This window comes from Balearica regulorum, chromosome 10 (genome assembly GCF_011004875.1).
Source record: "Balearica regulorum gibbericeps isolate bBalReg1 chromosome 10, bBalReg1.pri, whole genome shotgun sequence".
Classification (NCBI taxonomy): domain Eukaryota; kingdom Metazoa; phylum Chordata; class Aves; order Gruiformes; family Gruidae; genus Balearica; species Balearica regulorum.
This window is the reverse complement of record NC_046193.1, coordinates 13865262-13882950: the sequence shown is the minus strand read 5'-3', so window position 1 is coordinate 13882950 and position 17689 is coordinate 13865262. Positions and strand designations below refer to the sequence as shown.

The 17689-nt window shown below is 63.4% G+C and overlaps 3 protein-coding genes across 10 annotated transcripts in view; 1 reads left to right on the top strand and 2 right to left on the bottom strand.

Annotated features, from left to right (window-relative positions):
- LOC142603171 (calcium/calmodulin-dependent protein kinase type 1-like) overlaps positions 1–2939 on the top strand; it is a 151206-nt gene extending 148267 nt beyond the window's left edge. For both annotated transcript variants that reach the window (XM_075762246.1, XM_075762245.1), the window contains 10 exons: positions 582–713; positions 943–1017; positions 1088–1226; positions 1318–1444; positions 1544–1619; positions 1716–1828; positions 1941–2019; positions 2123–2210; positions 2300–2426; positions 2503–2939. In XM_075762246.1, the coding sequence (XP_075618361.1) occupies positions 582–713; positions 943–1017; positions 1088–1226; positions 1318–1444; positions 1544–1619; positions 1716–1828; positions 1941–2019; positions 2123–2210; positions 2300–2426; positions 2503–2558 (1012 nt within the window). In that variant the 3' untranslated portion in view covers positions 2559–2939. The remainder of the gene's footprint in view (positions 1–581; positions 714–942; positions 1018–1087; positions 1227–1317; positions 1445–1543; positions 1620–1715; positions 1829–1940; positions 2020–2122; positions 2211–2299; positions 2427–2502) is intronic.
- Positions 2891–4777, bottom strand: OGG1 (8-oxoguanine DNA glycosylase). The gene is made up of 7 exons (XM_075762244.1): positions 4580–4777; positions 4225–4493; positions 3976–4155; positions 3684–3862; positions 3471–3612; positions 3337–3386; positions 2891–3256 (listed from the first exon to the last, which is right to left on the bottom strand). The coding sequence occupies exons 1-7, from the start codon at positions 4687–4689 to the stop codon at positions 3080–3082; spliced, it is 1107 nt and encodes a 368-aa protein (XP_075618359.1). The 5' UTR covers positions 4690–4777; the 3' UTR covers positions 2891–3079.
- Positions 4778–5105: 328 nt separating this feature from the next.
- BRPF1 (bromodomain and PHD finger containing 1) lies at positions 5106–17673 on the bottom strand. 7 transcript variants are annotated; one of them, XM_075762227.1, is made up of 13 exons: positions 16963–17673; positions 14854–15813; positions 12786–12942; positions 11578–11709; positions 11084–11230; positions 9824–10136; positions 8661–8975; positions 7114–7401; positions 6859–7006; positions 6205–6341; positions 6004–6122; positions 5726–5880; positions 5106–5659 (listed from the first exon to the last, which is right to left on the bottom strand). In XM_075762227.1, the coding sequence occupies exons 1-13, from the start codon at positions 17556–17558 to the stop codon at positions 5455–5457; spliced, it is 3672 nt and encodes a 1223-aa protein (XP_075618342.1). In that variant the 5' UTR covers positions 17559–17673; the 3' UTR covers positions 5106–5454. The 7 variants fall into 7 exon arrangements, with proteins under 7 accessions (XP_075618342.1, XP_075618346.1, XP_075618343.1 ...); XM_075762231.1 differs by having other exon boundaries at positions 5106–5638; XM_075762228.1 differs by having other exon boundaries at positions 8661–8972.
- Between the last annotated feature and the right edge of the window lie 16 nt (positions 17674–17689).

Here is a 17689-nt window from a genome sequence, read left to right as displayed (position 1 = left end):
GGACACCGTGCCGAGGGTGCCCGACAGCGGTTCCCCCGGCCGGCAGAGGGGTGCTCGGTGGTGCCTGAAGCGCCGTAAGGCTCTTAGGCTGGATTAGCGGGTTAATTACAGCAAGGCTTAGGGCCCGGCAGGGCGCGAGCACGCTGCCCGACACCTGCCCCACCTGGGCACTGCCGACAGCTCAGCCCCGCTCCTGCCGGGCACCTCGGCCTTCAGGTGGCCCCTGGGGTCCCCACGGAGCCCGTCAGGGTGGCCCTGCTCACCCGGGGTGCTGGGGGACAGCACAGGGCTGCCAAAACCCACCTGGGGGCTCATCCCCCGGCACGGCTCGGCCCTGGCTGCTGGCAGCACCACGGTGTTTTCCTGCCTGATAAGGGGACGGTGCAGCTGTGCCGGGAGATGCCAGGCACCCCATCCCCGGCAGCGCCCGTGTCCGGCCATCCCAGCGGGCGGCTCCCGCTGGCTTTTCTCCTATAAATAGCTGGACTTTCTGCCCGTCACCATGGCAATCGCTGTGCGGCATCAGCAGCTCCAGCCAGCAGCACCCCATGCCTGGCTCACCCCTTGCCCCCCGCCTCCAGGGGGGCCTTCTCCGAGGTGGTCCTGGCGGAGGAGAAGGCGACGCGGAAGCTGGTGGCCATCAAGTGCATCGCCAAGAAGGCGCTGGAGGGGAAGGAGACCAGCATCGAGAACGAGATCACCGTCCTCCACAAGTAGGGGCTGTCCCAGCACCAGGGTGGGGGTCCTGCTCTGCACCCCCCCGCCACCCAGCACGGCTCCCCACTGCCAGCACCCATCACCGGGTGTTATCGGCAGCGCCCAAAATAGCCGGCAGCGCGTGATGCCCCACGGGGCCGAGCCCGGCTGCTCCCTGTCCGGTGGGGGCCGGGGTGGGGGGGCAGCTAGGGAGCCTCCTCACCCCCCCGTGCCTCCCCCCTGCAGGATCAAGCACCCCAACATCGTGGCCTTGGATGACATCTACGAGAGCGGCACCCACCTCTACCTCATCATGCAGCTGTGAGTGACGTCAGGGGGTCTAGGGGGGCCCGGGGGGGTTCATGCTGACCGGCACTGCCCGTCCCCGCAGGGTCTCAGGGGGGGAACTCTTTGACCGCATTGTGGAGAAGGGCTTCTACACCGAGCGGGACGCCAGCACCCTGATCCGGCAGATCCTCGACGCCGTCAAATACCTGCATGACATGGGCATTGTCCACCGCGACCTGAAGGTGAGTGGTGGGGGACACACACAGCCCCCCCAGCATGGTGGTGGGGAGGAGACCCCAGCATCGCCCCTCCTTGACCCCTCCCTCCCCGCAGCCCGAGAACCTGCTCTATTACAGCCTGGACGAGGACTCCAAGATCATGATCAGCGATTTCGGGCTGTCCAAGATCGAGGGGTGCGGCAGCGTCATGTCCACGGCCTGCGGCACCCCCGGCTATGTGGGTGAGCGTTTGCCACGGGCTGCCACCACCACGGGTGTGGGGTTAGGGTCCCCCCCTGGTATTGGGGTCCCCCCTCATTCCTGCTGCCCCCCCCCCCCAGCCCCCGAGGTGCTGGCGCAGAAGCCCTACAGCAAGGCGGTGGATTGCTGGTCCATCGGAGTCATCGCCTACATCCTGTATGTACCCCCCCTCCTGCCCCCCTCCCCTCTGTGGGGGCCTGGCCCCCCAGGGCTGCCCAAAACCAGCGTCCCCCTCCCCGCCACCTCCCCCAGGCTCTGCGGTTACCCCCCTTTCTATGATGAGAACGACGCCAAGCTCTTTGAGCAGATCCTGCGGGCAGAGTACGAGTTTGACTCGCCCTACTGGGACGACATCTCGGACTCGGGTGAGCCGGGACCACTGGGGTGGTGGGAGCTGGGATGCTGGCGCGGTGTCCCGGTAGCTGGGGTGGGGGTGCTGGGTGCCGGTGCTCACGGCTGCTCTGTGCCCTGCCCCAGCCAAGGACTTCATCCAGCACCTGATGGAGAAGGACCCTGGCAAGCGCTTCACCTGTGAGCAAGCCCTGCAGCATCCCTGGTAAGGAGCAGCCTGCTGCTGCCTGCCTGTTCCCCTCCCCGGCTCACCCCACAGCAGGCATGGAACATGGGGGACCCCCACCGACCCCCCTCTCCCACCCCAGGATTGCTGGGGACACAGCCCTGGACAAGAACATCCACCAGTCGGTGAGCGAGCAGATCAAGAAGAACTTTGCAAAGAGCAAATGGAAGGTGAGCGTGGGGTGCTGAGGGGGCTGTGGGGTGCTGAGGGCATGCGTGGGCCCCCCCGCACTGGGTGACGGATGCTGTGGGGTCGGCAGCAAGCCTTCAACGCCACAGCAGTGGTGAGACACATGAGGAAGCTGCAGCTGGGAACCAGCCAGGAGGGCCCCGGACAGACGACTCCCACCAGCCCCGGCGAGCGGTTGGGGGGCAACACCAGCAACGGTGAGTCCCCACCCCTCACCCCCATCCTGCACCCCCCAGGGCCGCCACCGGGCTCTCACCCCTCTTCTCCCCGCAGGGTCGGACTGTGGGCGCCTGTCCACGAGCAGAGCTCAGCGCCTGCTGCCAGACTGAGCAGGGCCCTGCACGGCCACGTCCCGGGGGGGTGGTGGGAGCAGGGGGAGTGCCAGCCCTCCCATGGACACAGCGTGGGGTGCGGGGGGGGCCCTGCAGTGCTGGTGCGGGGGGATGGTGTGGGGGCACCCTGCCCTGCTCGCCCCGAGTGTGTGGGGCTGCCCCCCCGCCGCAGGCTGGCAGCAGAGCTCTGCATCAGGGCAGGGGCAGCCCCCAGGAGCCCCCCGCAACTCAGGGCTGTGTCCTGGGCCCCCTCCCACACCTCCTCCCTCCCCCCACGCCTGCCCTGGCACTGCCCACCCCCCCCCCAGCATGTTCAAGGAGAATTTTCCAAATGGATGTTTCTATTTTATTGCTTGTAATAAAGGCAAGAGGCCAACACTGCTTGGCTCGGCTCTGCCCTGGGCGGGGGGGGGCTGGACACACCCCTAACCCCCCCCCAGCCTCACTGCCCAGGGCAGCAGCTCCCCCCAAGGATGCAGCGGGCAGGGGACAGGCAGCTGCCCACACCTCTGTACATCTCAGGCTGGGAGCGGGTGCCGTGATCTGCCCCCAGCAGCTGCCCGGGGGCTCTGTCCCTCCGGGGGTGTCCCTAGGGGGGGCCCATTCCCATGGCTCTCCTGGCCTCGGCCCCCCCTGGCCCGGTCCCGGCTGCCGGCCGGCTCCTGGCCCTTGCGGAGGTCAGCGCAGAAGAGGACCTGGCGTGGGGAGAGGCGATGGGGTGGGCATGGCCGCGGTGGGGGCCAAGCCCTGGGGTGCCCGGGAGGGGGGTACTCACCGCCTGTGCCCAGCCGGCGCGGGGGCCCCACAGCCCCCGGAAGAAGTCTCCTGCGGAGAGAGGGTGAGCGCCAGCACTGGGGGCACCGTCCCCGTCCCAGGGGGTCCCATGTCAGGACCCGGCCCTGCCCTCACCGATCTCCTGGTGGGCCCGGGGGGTCAGACTCCGGCCACCCAGCACTGCACCGTACCGCTCCCGCGCAATGCGCCAGACGTGGGTGTCCACCGGCACCGCCTCTGCCTTGTCCAGGGCCATCAGGCAGACGCAGTCGGCAACCTGCCGCCGGGCAGTGCCGTCAGCCTCCGCTGCCGGCCCCGCTCCCTGTCCCCCCCCACCCTGGCACCCACCTTGCCGCCCACCCCAGGCAGGGTGCACAGCACCCTCCTGGCCTCGGCGTAGGGCACGGTGCGCAGCCGGTGCAGCCCCTCGGCGCCGAGCCCCTCAGTGATGGCCCTCGCGCTCCCGCTGACAAACTTGGCGCGGTACCCAAAACCCAGCGCCCGTAGCCGGGCCTCGGCGTCAGCGCCTGCGGGGACACAGCAGGGTGACATGGCGGGGGGGGGCACAGGGTTGGCCGCAGTGTGGCGATGCGGGCACGGGGGGAGGCCACGGCATAGCAGCGGTGGGATGATGGTGGACCTGCGAGCGCCGAGAGGGTGGGGAAGGCGTGGAAGGGCCGGGCGTCGAGGCAGCAGAGGCGGCGGCCGAAGGCCCGGCAGAGGCGCTCGATCATGGCGGTGATGCGGGAGATGTGGTTGTTGGAGGTGCAGATGAAGGAGAGGAGGCACTCGACGGGGTCCTGCCGCAGCACCCGCACCCCTGCGGGGGGGAACACGGTCAGGGGACGCCGGGTGGGCTTTGCGATCGGTCCCCACGGAGCCACCTCACCTGGGAAGTCACCGGCCACCTCGCGGAAGAGGGGGTCGGCCGCCCCCCATTTGCGGTACAGGGCCGGCAGCCCCACGTCCAGCTGGAAGTAGTCGCGCAGGATCCGATCTGTCTCGGCACCGTCTGGCTTCGCTGCCCCGGCGGGACGGCTCTGCTGCTCCCGCTCCCCCTCGTACACCGTGTACCACAGCCGGTCACCCTCCTGCCTCAGCGTCCAGACGCGGCCCCCCAGCACGCCCGTCCAGGCCCCCGGGCTGCTCTCCCACCACCTGCCGTCACACGGGCACGTCGGGGCCGGCCCTGACCCCACCGGGCTCGGGGGACACCGGGACACCCCCCCCCGGGGCTGGCTCACCGGAAGGTCTGTCCCGACGGCAGCACCAGGTCCAGCCGCAGCTCGGCCGGCGGGCAGGGCAGGGAGCGCCAGAGGGACGGGCAGGCGGAGGGGGTGTCCCGCAGCTTCATGGGGGCCGGGGGGGGCGCGGCGGGGGCCGGCTCTGCCCCGTGGGCGCGGTGGGGTCAGGCGCCGCCAGGCCCCCCCCCCCCCCCCCCGCCCCCCCCTCACTCTGCCCCCAGCTGCTGCTGCCGCGGCACCCCCCGCCCCACAGCCCCAGCCCAGGACCCCGGCCTGCCCCCGCAGCCCCCGCACCGTGCCCCAGCCCCGCACCGGACCCCACGCCGCGCAGCCCCAGCCCCAGCCCCAGCCCCGCCGCTCCCCCACCATAGAGTCCCTCTCCGCGCAGGCAGAGCGCCCACCCCCTCCCCGCCGGCGACGCTCTGGCCCACTTCCGGCCGCGGCCCGGAAATAAGCGCGGCCCGGCAGCGCCCGCACGTGCCCGTCCCCCCTCCCCCCGCCGCTCCCCGCCCGCAGCGGCCGCGGCTCCGCAGCGGAGGTTTATTTTCTAAGAATCAATAGATTTTTCTTCCTTCAAAATAAATACAAACAACGTCCGAGCGCGGGGCCGGCCGGGGGCTGGGCCCGGGGGTGCGGGGCAGCACGGCGGGGGGGGGGGGGGGGGTGGGGGAGCGGCCAGAACAGGATCCCGGGGAGCCGCGGGCTGGGGGAGCGGGCACCGGGAACGTGAGAGCGAGGGCGGGCACGGGGGGGCCGGCCCCCCCCCTCCCGGTCCCCCGGTGGGTGCAGACCAGCTGCACGGGGGTGGGGGTGTGTGTGTGGGTTCCCCGAGCCCCGTTTGCCCTGAGATACGGCGGGGGGGTGGGGGGGCCGGCTCAGTCGCTCTCGCTGGAGTCGCTGCTCTGCTCGCCCTGCACCTTGTTGCGGTGCTGCATGGCGCGGTGGTAGGCGATCTGCACCGACTTGCGGATGTTGGACTTGCGGCCCTCCAGCATCTTCTCCTTGTCCAGGTCCTGGTTCACCCCCAGAGGCACCAGCTTCGTCCGGGGCAACCACTGCCTGCGGGGAGCGGGGGGCCACCTCGTTTGAGGGTTACAACCGTCTCCGGACGCCCCCCCCCCAAAGCCCCCGGCGCCCCGGCCTTACCAAGTGCGCTTGTTGTCGAAGAAGAGGACAAGGTAGAGGTGCTCGCGTGCTTCCTGAGTCATCTGCTCCCCCAGCTTCAGCACCTCCAAGGGGGGCACGGGGATGGGGACGCCGTGGTGGAACATGCCTTCCCGCGGCATCTTGGGGTCGATGATCTGCCCGAAGAGCAGGGGAGGGCTGAGAGGGTGACGGGGACCCCGAGTGCCGCCCCGCGGGAGGGGGACGTGGATTTTGGAGGCGCCGACGGCGGGCGGGAGCGCGCTGCCGGCGGTACTCACCAGCGCCGGGTAGGAGGGGTACCCCCGGCACTTGGCCCACACCAGGTCCAGGGCATCCAGGGAGGAATCCTCGTCCTCGGAGAGCCACCCCGCGCCGCGCCCCATGCCCTTGCGCACCACTGTGCCGAAGAGGGGAGAGGGGAGTCAGCCGTGGCCCCCCCAGGTGATGGTGCCAGCCGGGCTCGCGGCCATGGTACTTACTGCCGTGCCCCACGCCTCGCCCCGTGCCCACGGAGTAGGACTCGTTCTCCGTCCCCGACGTGTCCTCGCTGCTGTCCTCCGGGAAGTTCACTCGGGAGAAGGAGGGTTTCCCTCTGCCCTGCTTGGAGGGTGTTGTGCTGCGGGGAGAGGAGCAGAGCCGTCAGCAGGAGCCACGTTAAACTTCCAAAAACCACTTTTGAGAGGGCCACGCTGGCGGGACACCAGGGCTTGCGGGCTCCAACCGGCACCAAGAAGGTCTTGGCAGGGATACCAGGAAAAAAAGCGGGATGGTGATTCTGGGGGGCACCAGCCTGACCCTCACCCAGTTTCACCCGGGAAGAACGCGCTCTGATCCGAACCAGAGGTGCAGGCAGAAACCTGCCGGAGCTGGCTCGGCTGCTGGAAGGGCCGTGCCGGCGCAGCCGCTGTGCCAGGAGGGAATTCCCCGGTTCATGTTCCCTACTAGCCCTTTGCTGCACACTTACACCTTTAGGTTTTACATTAAAAAAAGGCACAAACCCCACAGCTTTCTAGGGTTTAGCTAACGGCAGCCGCGCTGCAGGAGGGTGAACAAGATGGGCATCACCAAACAGGCTCCTCGTCCGGCAACCCCGGGCAGCACCGGCACCATCAGAGCCGGGCTGGAGACGGTACCTGGTACGGTCCGAGGCGGCGCTGCTGCTGCTGCTGCTGCTGGACTCCGAGTCGGAGCTGCTCCGGGGAAGATTGCAGTCGTTGCGGTACACCAGGAAGCTCTTCTTCACCGGCTGGTTCCCGCTGCTGAAACCGTTGGCTGGCAGGTCTGCAAAACACCCCACCAGAAGAGCGTTACGACTGCGCAGGACCCTGCCACACGCTCCCGGTGGGGCTGCGGCCACCCAGCTGCGCAGGGGGAGCTGCCGCACTCACCCATGGGAGCATCTTCGGTGGACTTATCGCTGTCGCTGTCTGAGCTGGAGCTGGGGCGCGGGCTTCGCCCTCGCTTCCTCTGCCGCTGGGAGGACCCCATTATTGGGAGCTGAGGGGGCCCGATGGGGCTGTTCCCGTGCCCGGGAGCGATCTGACTGTCTCGATTCTTCGGGGGGCGTCCCGGACGTTTTGGAGGGCCTGCAGTTTTAGGGTTCTTCTTGGAGAAGAGCACTGAGGTCCTCCTGCCAACTTCGTGTGCTGGGGTGGAAGAAGAATTGGGACCCAGACCTAGACGAGAGAGGAGACGGTGTCAGCTGCAGCCCACGGGACCTGGCAGGGACCGCACAGCAGCGGCACATTCTGTTTCTCAGAAACTCTGTCTCGTGAGAGTCTCCATCCCGAGCTTTGCCATGTCTGTGCCCTCAGGGTCAAACTATCTGGTCTGCTGACAGCAAAAGCTAGATCAGGGTGTGAAAGAGCACTCCACCAGCCAGAGATGCTCTAGTTTTTCACAGGCAGCAGCCTCACAGAAACAGAAGTCAAGAGCAGGCACGCAGCCTTTCCCCCAAGCAACTTTTCCCATGACACGCAGCAGCTGAGCAGTTCTACCACACCCCCGAAAGACAAAGGCCCTAAAACGCTCCTTGCCTGCAGAAGAGCCTGCTTTTCCCAGCGCTTAAGGGGGACAGGACTGGGATGCAGTGGTGGCAAACCCCTGGTGACACCTGGAAGCTCTGCCTGAGCTCTCCATGGAGCCCAGCTCAGCATTTCCATCCAGGAGCCCGGGGAGCTGGCGGCTGGCCCGTGTTCGGCTCCCAGCCCAGGGAGGACATTTGGAGCTCTGCCGTCAGTGCTGCTCCAAGTCCCTCCCGTGCCCCCACGCAGGAAGGGACGCTGAAGGCAGCCTGCTCTGTAATGCCCCTAGAGAAAGCGGGCAGCGTGGCAGAGCTGGCAGAGCCTGGCAGGAGGAAACCATCCATCTCACGCCCCACATCACACAGCTGGGACTCTCGGTCTCAGTCTCTGGAATGACATCCAGTTCCTCGCCCACGTGGGAGGCGAGCTCACCAGGAGAATGCTGACCGCAGCTGCGAATACCAGCGACCTGCCAACCCTCCCCAGAGGCAGACGCACACCAGGCTGCGGCTGTTCCTGACGCAGGAGGTGGCCTCCTTCGGCCGCCAATCTCCCCTGTTTGGCTGGCACGGCTTGCTACCAACCACCCAGTGGGGCACCATCCTCGGATGGGCACGCCGGGAGGGAGAGCGGGGAGGCGCAGACATTGTACTCCGCACCCACCCCTGCGGGAGGCACTATGGGAGACGAGAAACCCCCGCAGGGGAACGGGAGATAAGGGACTGCCCCCCGAGAGGCCATCTGCCCTGCTCCTAAGGAGGAGCGAAGAGCGAGGCGTGTGCGGGCAGCTGCCCACGCGGCCCTCCTGCCTCAGAAGCACCTGGCAGGGCGGCCTTTCCCCCAGCCAAGCCTGTCCGGAGGTGGTTCTCCACTGTTCCCCAGAACCAGCAGTATTCTGGAGGGACCAGTACCTTTGCCAGTCTCCTGGCTGCTGCTTTCTTCTGCAGCGCTGTCTGTCTGCAGGTCCTTCTCGCAGGGGTTGTGTGACTGCAGGACTCCCCTGGCAGAGGAGCCGTGCCGCTCCAGCCCGTCTCGGCCCAGGTCCCGCGGGTGAGCGAGTTTCCGCCGTAGGACTGTGATCTCCTTCTTGATCATCTTGGCCCGCCGGGACCGTCCTATGCTCTGCTTGCCAGCATTGACCTCGTCCAGCCGCTCCAGCAGGATCTTTAGCTGTTCCTCCAAGGGCAGGTGCTTCTGGTTCTCCGAGAGCAGCAGCCGCACGTCTTCTGGAGGAACAAAGGGGAGCAGATGAATGAAAAAAATTGGGAACTCTTTGGAGCTCCTCTACCTGGAAGGGCACAGGGCAATCCAGGTTCCCCACAGAAGGGAAGTAGCTGACATGGTACCAAACACCTGTGAACATGGGAAGTTACCCTAAAAGACCTAGAGAAGAAGCCTTGTGGGAAACAAGCCAGTTGGAACTGCTGGGGAAAGCAGGCTGATCAGCAGCTTGGAGAATACCAGGGATCCCATCGGCTGGGGCAAGGACACAGCAGGAAAAAGAAAAGGGGTGGTAACAGGCAAAACAAGAGACAAAGGGATCCTGAAGCATTACAGGGCAGGGAAGTTTCCCCTGACTGAGCCCAATCCATGGTGGAGCCGGGAGAGGGGGACCCTAAAAGGATCCTTCTCGGACATCAGTTCCTGGTGGTGCTCCCCACTGCCAGCAGAGACAAGCAGAACTACAGCCACAGAGAGAAGGGGGAGGCAGTCCTTCTAGCCGGGCGGCACAGCGGGATCCTCAGCAGCTCCTGGCCAGTGCTAGGGACACGGCAAGTGGCAGTACCCTGACACTGGCCAGGGAGGCCACGTCCCAGGCAGTCCCCTGCTCTGACCAAGAGGAGGACGAGGGACCAAAGGACTGGCAGGACACACAGACAAGCCATCGCTGAGAACCAACGTAATGGGGCCGATAGGTACCTGGCTAGCCAAGCCCCCACCCCTCCAGGGAGCGGGCACATACAGCCCAGGCATCCGACTGAACCTCCTGTGGGAGGCAGCTCAAAGAGACCCCCAGGTGCCCTGACTCTGCCCTGGCTTTACCTCCGAGTAGCCCTCGGGCCTGAGTACCCACCGTCCTCGATGTCTTGGACCTGAGCCTCTTCCACTGTTACACAGTGGGGGAAGTGCATGCCTGTCTCAAAGTCAATGCCCATCTTCTCCGCCTGCCGGCGAGCCTGCCGGAGGACGGCGCCTCCCTGCTCCCGTAGACGGATGGCTGCCCGGTAGAAGATTGTGTCTTTGGCATTGTATTTCAAACAGTTGTTGATAATCAGGTTGAAATCCTCCTCAAAGTCGTCGAAATTCAGATAGCGATAGGCTTCCAGGTTTTGTTTCATTGTCTGAAAATCCATGGGCTTCTTGATGTGATCCAGGTAGTCTGGGACCTGCATGGGGAAAAGAGCCAGAGCTAAGAGCCCGGGAGTCTCAGTTAGCATTACCTGCTCCAAGAAAACAGTCATTAGAGGAATCAGGTATTGCTCCCTGCGTTCTGCCCAAATGCACATCGGGGAATGCCGTCTGCTTTTGCAGCTTGAGGAACAGTAACGCCTCCGGACTTGGGAGCCCATGTGCTGTGCTCAACCTGTTAGATACGCACTCCGAAGCATTTTTAAGGCTCCAGCACACATGCCAGCATCCCGTCCTCTCCTCCTGTCTGCAGGCAGCTGGGATCCAGAACACTACACGGCATTCCCCAGGGGAGGAAGCCGCAAGTGCAGTTCCTCAGGGTGAGTGCAGACAGGTAAAACAACCGTCCAGGTGGTAGCAATGGCTGCAGGTGGGACCATGCAGCCTTCCTCCCCAGCTCTGCCAAAACACCTCTGTGCCGACCTGCTGCCGAAGCCATGTGGAGCCAGCATGGCCTTTCCCCACCCCCCCAGGCGGGGACTTGATGATGGTCTCAGGAATCATTTCCCTTGCCCCCAGCAGTGACAGTCTGGGGGGGGGGGGGCAATCCCATTTCTGTGCCATGCTCAGCCTGCACCTAGCAGAAGCCTTCGCGAGAGGATGGGTAAGAGCGCGCTGCTCGCCAAGGGCCGGCATTCTGCCTTTCCCAGCGGGAATCCCCAACCACTCACAGACACTGGGGAGTCGCCAGCCACACACGCAGGGGAAGAGCCGAGCGCTGTGCTCCTGGCCGGCACCAGCTCAGCTGCTCTGCATTCAGCTCACCCAGGAGGGGCATCGCTGGGGGAGTGGTGCTAGGGTGCGCGAGGGAGCAGAGGGGAGCTGCCCTGGGGAGCTTCCGCAGCAGAGAGCACCCTGGGCAGCCCTTGGCACGAGGACGGGACAAGTTTGAGTGAAGTAGAAATCTGGGGGAGGGGGTTCTTACTTCGTAGATTTCTGTTACCTCAGACAGAGGGACCGGCTCACTGAAGATGTTGCCCGTGTCTTTTTCCTGCAGCTGCTCAAGCGTCTTGCGGAGAAGGATGAGGAAGGGGGTCAGCTGCATTTCCAGTGCCACCTGCTGCACTTTGATCTGAAACAGAGGAACAGAGTGGGGCTGAGCCCCCTGCCTGGCAGCCAGGCGGGGGGGGGACAGTCCCCAGGGAGCAGCAGTGCAGTCCTGCAGGACAGCGACACCTCTCCTCGCGTGAGGGGCAGGGACTGTACCTCACCCCCAGCTCTGGGGAGCGGAGGTGTAACACCGGCTCCAGCACCTGCGCGTCCCACCTCAGCCTTGCAGAGCAGCCACCTTTGCTCAGAGCCGCTGGGGCAGGGTGCAGCACGGCTGAGGGGACCCCGGCACACACCCTACAGCACTCGACAGAGCCCATGCTCATGCCCACCCCAGAAGCTCCCCAAGGAGGGGCAAACAATCATTACCGTCTCTCTCTTGAGCTTCTCCCGCTTGCGTATCAGCTCCACCAGCAAGCGCGCACGCTCTAGGTCATGGCGGAGGCGCTGCCATGACTTCAGCTGCTCCTTCAGGGCCCAGTTCTTATCCTCAGTGTCTCTCTGCGGGAACATCAGACACCGTGAGCTGACAGGAGATGTGTTCCCATCTCCACCTTCCTGACCATGTGCTGGGATTCCTCCCTGGCAAAGGGAACTGGCATGCTTGACCCACTGGTTCAGTGGAGGTCCCAGCTCCCTTGTAATCTAGGCGGGCAACTCAGAAAGAGTCCAACCTCTGGCCAGAGCTGAATACCTGCTCCTTGGTTACCAAGCCCTTAGGATGCCACGAGGTGGACATCCTGAACCTCTGGAAATACTCTTCCTAACACAACTGACTGCCCAAGAGCACGGATCAACAATACCAGGGTCTGTGCTGCTGCTCAGAGCTCTGGCAGAGGGCAACGGGGAAAAAGGGAACATGGCTCTGGTTGCTTCCACTTCGGGAAGCCATAGCCAAAGATGAGCAGAAGCAGTCTCAACTCTTCTCCAGCAAATAAAAACTAGAGGGGGCAAAGGCAGAAGAAACCCCTGCCTGGTCACAGCCTTCAAAGGGCTCAGAAAGAAAGATTTAGAGCTCAGACGGGGAACCAGAAGAAAAATTCTGGCACCAGAGATTTCACATCTGTGCAGCGCTGACTAAGGGCTGAGGCAGACAGTGGGCTGGAAGCAGCACCCACAGGGAGCGCTCCTGGAGCGGTTTCAGAAACTGGAAGTGAGGCCTTGGTTCCTTCCAGCCTGTTTCTGGAGATCTCTGGCCATCTCTCTCAACACTCGCTGACACAGCAGCCTCAGACCAGAGCCATTTCTGACAGGTTTGCCATCGCCACCGGCTAAACAAGGGCATGAGGAAGGAGCTAACTTCTGCGCAGCAGCATGAGAGGGCAGGATTCCCTTCCCATGGCAGGCTGCCAGCGGTGTCACTGCCTGGCCAAATCTCTGAACGCCGAGAACAGAGGAGAAGCGGCAAAAGCAGCTGGGGCTGCCCTTTCCTCATCCGGGAGCTCATACCCCTGGCCCCACTTCTGCACCTGCAGGCACCGCATGCAGCAAAGGCTTTGAGCCCACAGCTCCGAAGGCGCAGGAAGCACGCGCGCACAGCCAGGATTCCCTGCAGCACCGCAATCAGCAGCCCTTACCTGGTCGCAGTTTCTTTGTGACTGCAAGTGTGTCTGAAGGCGGCGGAGCAGAGGGACACCATTGCGGGACTGTCTCTTCAGAGTCCAGTAGCTGTGCAGCCTCTGCATGAACTGGCTCTTCCTCTGGATGGTTAAACGGTTTGTAATCTTACTGAGCCTGAAGAAGGGAGAGGAACCACAGACCCCCTCAACAAGATAAGCCTGGCCGCTGCAGGAGAAGCCCTGGCTGGGGGGAGGCGGCAGCAAGGCCTCCTGAGAGCAGCTGAGAAGCTCCTCGGGCAGAGAACACTCTTTCCCATGGCTGGAATGTCTGTAACACCAAGTCATGCAGGGCAGCCACCCCTCCAAGTCAGCCACAGTGGAGGATGCCAGGAAATATCCAGCCTTCCCTCTCCAAAACAGACTTTTCTTTTCTACTTCCTGCCAACTTTTGGGCAAAAGCCTGAGGCAGGCTGCGCCGGTCAGGGTACAACACAGCTGCATCAAGGGCCGGACCTTTAACAGCTCTCACAGTCCCCAAGACCGCAAGCGTTATGGCACTGCTATCCCAAAACCATGATTTACCTGGCTGAGGGCCACCCTCAGTGACAAAGGCCCTGGCCAAACATCACCGGACAAACTCGAGCCCAAAGGAGCCCGTAACTTGACCAGACCTGGCAAAGCGTGATGAGGGGACAGGAGGCGCGAACACAACAGAGCTCCTATACGAGCTAATGAAGGACTACCCTAAATGACAAAAGGGATTTTCCTACTCTCTGCAACAGCAGAAAGCCTGGAGGGGCCAGGACAGCCTTGTCCAGCAAAGGTTGGACAGGGATGCCCTGCTAGCAGGGAGCTGAAGGGACAAAGTCCCTGCATCTCCACATTTCGCAGTGACAGCTCTTTGCAGGGGATGACCCGACCTGCATCAGCCTCAGCTGAAGAGGCTGGGGAGAGCGGCCTCATGTGCCATCACCGGCCAAGCACAGCTCCCACAGGAAGATATCTGGCATTCTGGCAACAGCCCTTGAAGAATAATTAATCCCAACAGGAAGGCCTGCGGAGAGGTTAACAGCTTCTAGCTCAGTGTGGGTTTCGCTGCAAGCACAACAATAGCAGCAAGAGCCTACAAACCGCCTGCCAACGCATCCACTCACGAGAGAAGAGGCTCCTGCTACAGAGCAAGCCCCGAGCGAGCAGTAACATAAGGTTGGGACACGAACAGACCATGGCAAAAAGCCAGCAACCATGTAGCAGAGACGTGCCTCCACAAGTCACCACAACGCTGCCCAAAGAGCAAAACCCACGGCTTCTGCATGCTCCCCTCCGACCGCACGGCACCCGCACTGCCCTCGTGCCGTGAAGCCAACCTCACGACAGTCCTGCCCCTCGGCAGGCAGAAGTCCTGGTCCTCTCCCGCCACCCCTCGCAGGCGGCTGTGCAGAGGTTTTCTGTGCCTGGCCCCGCTCCGACAGGCAGCACTGAGGCAGATCTGCTGCCCACGACTGGCACAAAAGCCTGAGGAAGCCCAGCAAGGGGTAAGCGGTTGCTGGGATGGATGAGCTGTGCTTGGCAGGGCACAGGGATCCCGATACAAAACCTCTCTGCTCCAGAGCTAAAACAACTGCCGGGGTTAGCCCATTTCCCAGGCCTGAATCGCTCCCACACTTCCCTCTTTTCCCCAGCCCAGCCCTGCGTGAAAATAAACCTCAGTGGAAAGGAGGGCAGCCCCCTCCTCCCTCCCTCATTTACTCCAGCACCTGAGGTCAGCACAACAGGAAAGGAGCACTGGGAACCCCCAGCTGCTTCCTGACGCGTCCAGCCAAGTTCGTTCTCTGCCGTTAAACTAACAGCAGCTATTTCCTGCCCTGCCGAGGGCCCAGACACCTTTGCAGGGCAGTGCATCGCCCTGCCTCTCTGCAGGACTCCCAGACGAAGCCACCAACAGCCCTCTGCGAGAACAAAGCAAAAAGTACCTGTGCGAAAAGCTAAAGAGACGAACAAGGTAATGCCCACGCGGAAAGCGAGACACAAGGCACGGAGAAAGGGAGAAATTTCTTCACAGTCAGGGGAGGGTGGCGGGTTGTACCTGTGTGGGGGGATGCAGGGCACAGAAACCACGGGCGCTGCGGCTCGTTTCTCCGCCAGGATCTTCCGCGCCTTCTTCATCTTGATCCTAGACTTGGCTTTTGCTTTTTTGACTTTCTCAGAGCTCCAGCCCTTTCCCTCCTCCTCCTCCTCCTCGTCCTCCTCTTCCCCCTCGCTGTGGGAGAGGGCAGGAAGCCTGCGCACAGAGCCTGGCGGCGTGTGGATGTCACAGTAGGCAGTTTTGCGCACACTGAAGGAGGTACCGTTGGCCCCCGTCTCCCGGACAGGCTCCATCTTCATGTACAGCCCGGCCTGCTGGGCGCAGGTGACGTGGAAGGCAGTGTAGCAGTTGGCTTTGTGACACTGGATGCAAGCCCCGGAGCCGCGCTGCTTGCAAATGTAACAGGTCAGCTTCCAGCGCGCGGGCGGGATGTGCTCGATGCTGTCGATGGGTTCCAGGAAGACGGTGTTGGCAAAGCACACCTCTGGGATCCAGAGGGCACAGACCACGTGAGCCCAGCGCCCATCATCCGTCTGCTTGAAGGCGCCCCCCTTGTTTGGGCAGAGGGCGCAGTCCACGGCTCGCGAGGGTGACTGCAGGCACCGTCTGCAGAGCCACTGTCCCTCCGGGATGTAGGGCACCCCGTAGCACTCCTGATGCACAGCCAGGTTGCACATGTCGCAGAAGAGGATGACATTGCTGTTCTGGCACTCCCCGTCATTGCAGATGCAACAGACGGCATCCTCATCCACCAAGGCGTTTGGATCCCCCTTGTTGTGGCTCTCGAAGTAGGACTCCTTCTCCAGCCGGTCCATCAGGTACTCAAAGATCTCCTGGGGAATGGGACTCACGCCTTCGGTCTTCCGCCGCTCGTTCATGATGTCCAGCCAGATGTAATCTTCCTCGTCCATGTCGTACTCCACCTCCTCATCCAGCTCCTCTGCAGACTTCTCGATGTACCTGGAAGGACAGCACAGGAGGGTGAGGGCACAGCCAGCGGGGTCTTGGAGCTGCTGAGCCCTGTAACTCCCGCAGGCCATGGCTGAGGGAATGTTTAAACACTACAGCCAAGCCATAAGTCAAAATAAAAAACCAGGGACAAGGCAGGAAGGGAGGTACTGCTGCACCCTGAGCACAAAGACAAAATAACACTCCTCCAACGGGCGAGGTATGGGCCTTGGAGACTCATCAGTGCAAGATGGGAGCCTGCATGAGCCACCAAGCAGGTGACAGATGCTCTGGAGACAGTGGCCTCATGCCCAAAACACAACGGCAACCAGGCACGGAGGCACCACGTTTTGTTAATTCCAGCGAGGGCAGCTGCACCCTCTTCCCTTTCGCTCCCAGATGTGGGCGAGGGGATGTTATTTGGAGAGGAAAGAGCTGGAACGTGAGGCTGCTGCTCCAGCGACTGACGGCAACCATCCCCTGCCATCGCAGTGAGTGGCACTGCGGACACCTCGGGGGGGGGAGATTTCTTTTCTAACACCCTGACACAAAATAACATCATTATCCCGTCCCTGGAACACGGTGCCAGTTTCTCAGGGCAAGTGGCGACTAGGATGGCAGGGGTGGCCACACAAGCCTTAGTTTGGTTCAGTATTAACTCCCCGCTTGAGGTATTATTTTGGGCCACTGCACTCACCAAACTACTCATAGAAAAACCGTAGGATAACAGCGACACATTAAGCCCACAAACACACACATCTTATGGGTAAATCCTGGTGCTGGGGGGGGGTCTGGAGCTATCCCAGAATACCTCAGAAGAGCAGTGGGGAAGGCAGGAGGACGCACTCATTTTTTGTTCTAATTGTACCTGCCATCCCAGACAGGAAAGAGCGCAGCAATCCAACTACTGGCAACCACCCAAGCAGCAACCGAGCGCTCTGCAGGTGCACATGCCCCTCACAACTAGGGTTCGATGCCAGACAGAGCTCCCAGAGCCTGAAGCCATGGGACAGCCAGCTCCGTGGGACCCAGGAGAGGCACATGGAGGCCATTTCCATGAGCCACGGACAAGCTACCTGCACAGAGCGGGGCCAGTTGTGCCTCCAGACCCTGCGCACGAGCTAGAGCTGCCAGGGAGCCTCATCGCGCCGTGGACAATACCTGTAGTACGAGGTGGGGCGAGGTGGGGCGTCGGGGGTGTCCTGCTCCAGCTCCCGGTACACCACCTCAGGCAGCTTGGGGGTGGTGCCGGCTGAGGCGTTGTGGTGATGGTGGTTGGAGTCCTTGCGCTTCTCCTTGTTCTTGTGCTTGCCAGATTTGGGCGGGACGCTCTGGGTCTCCGTGTTCTCCTTATTGCTCCCATTCTCGGGCACCTCCTCGGGAACCTCCTCGTCCTCGGACACCACGTCGAGGTTATCGAAGATGCTGATGCGATGGACGCGGCCGTGCAGGTCCACCTCCACCATACGTTGGGCCTGAGCGTAGGTCATCACCTCTCGGCCCGGCGACTGGGAGGTCTCGGAGGGGCTGGGCGACTGCTTGTTGGCGGCGCGGGCCTGGCGCCCCTTCTTCTTGTGCTTGCGCAGGGGGGTGTGCTGGGGCGGGGGGGGGTTGTCGTGGTCATAGTGGTAGAGGTGGTACTCGATCCCGCTGTAGCTCTTGTAGATCTTGCGGCAGGTGCCCACCGGACACTCGTAGGGGGGTTTGGTGGCCCGGAGGTTGTGGCAGAAGGTCTTCACGTCGAAGTCTACGCCCATGGCGTCGCCCGCCCGAGCCGGGGGGGCCGAGGGGCTGAGGGGGGGCTGAGGCCAGGCCAGGCCGGGCCGGGCCCCCCGCCCCGCCGCCCCCTCCCCGGGCCCCGGCGGCGCTCCCCTCCCCTCCCTCCCTC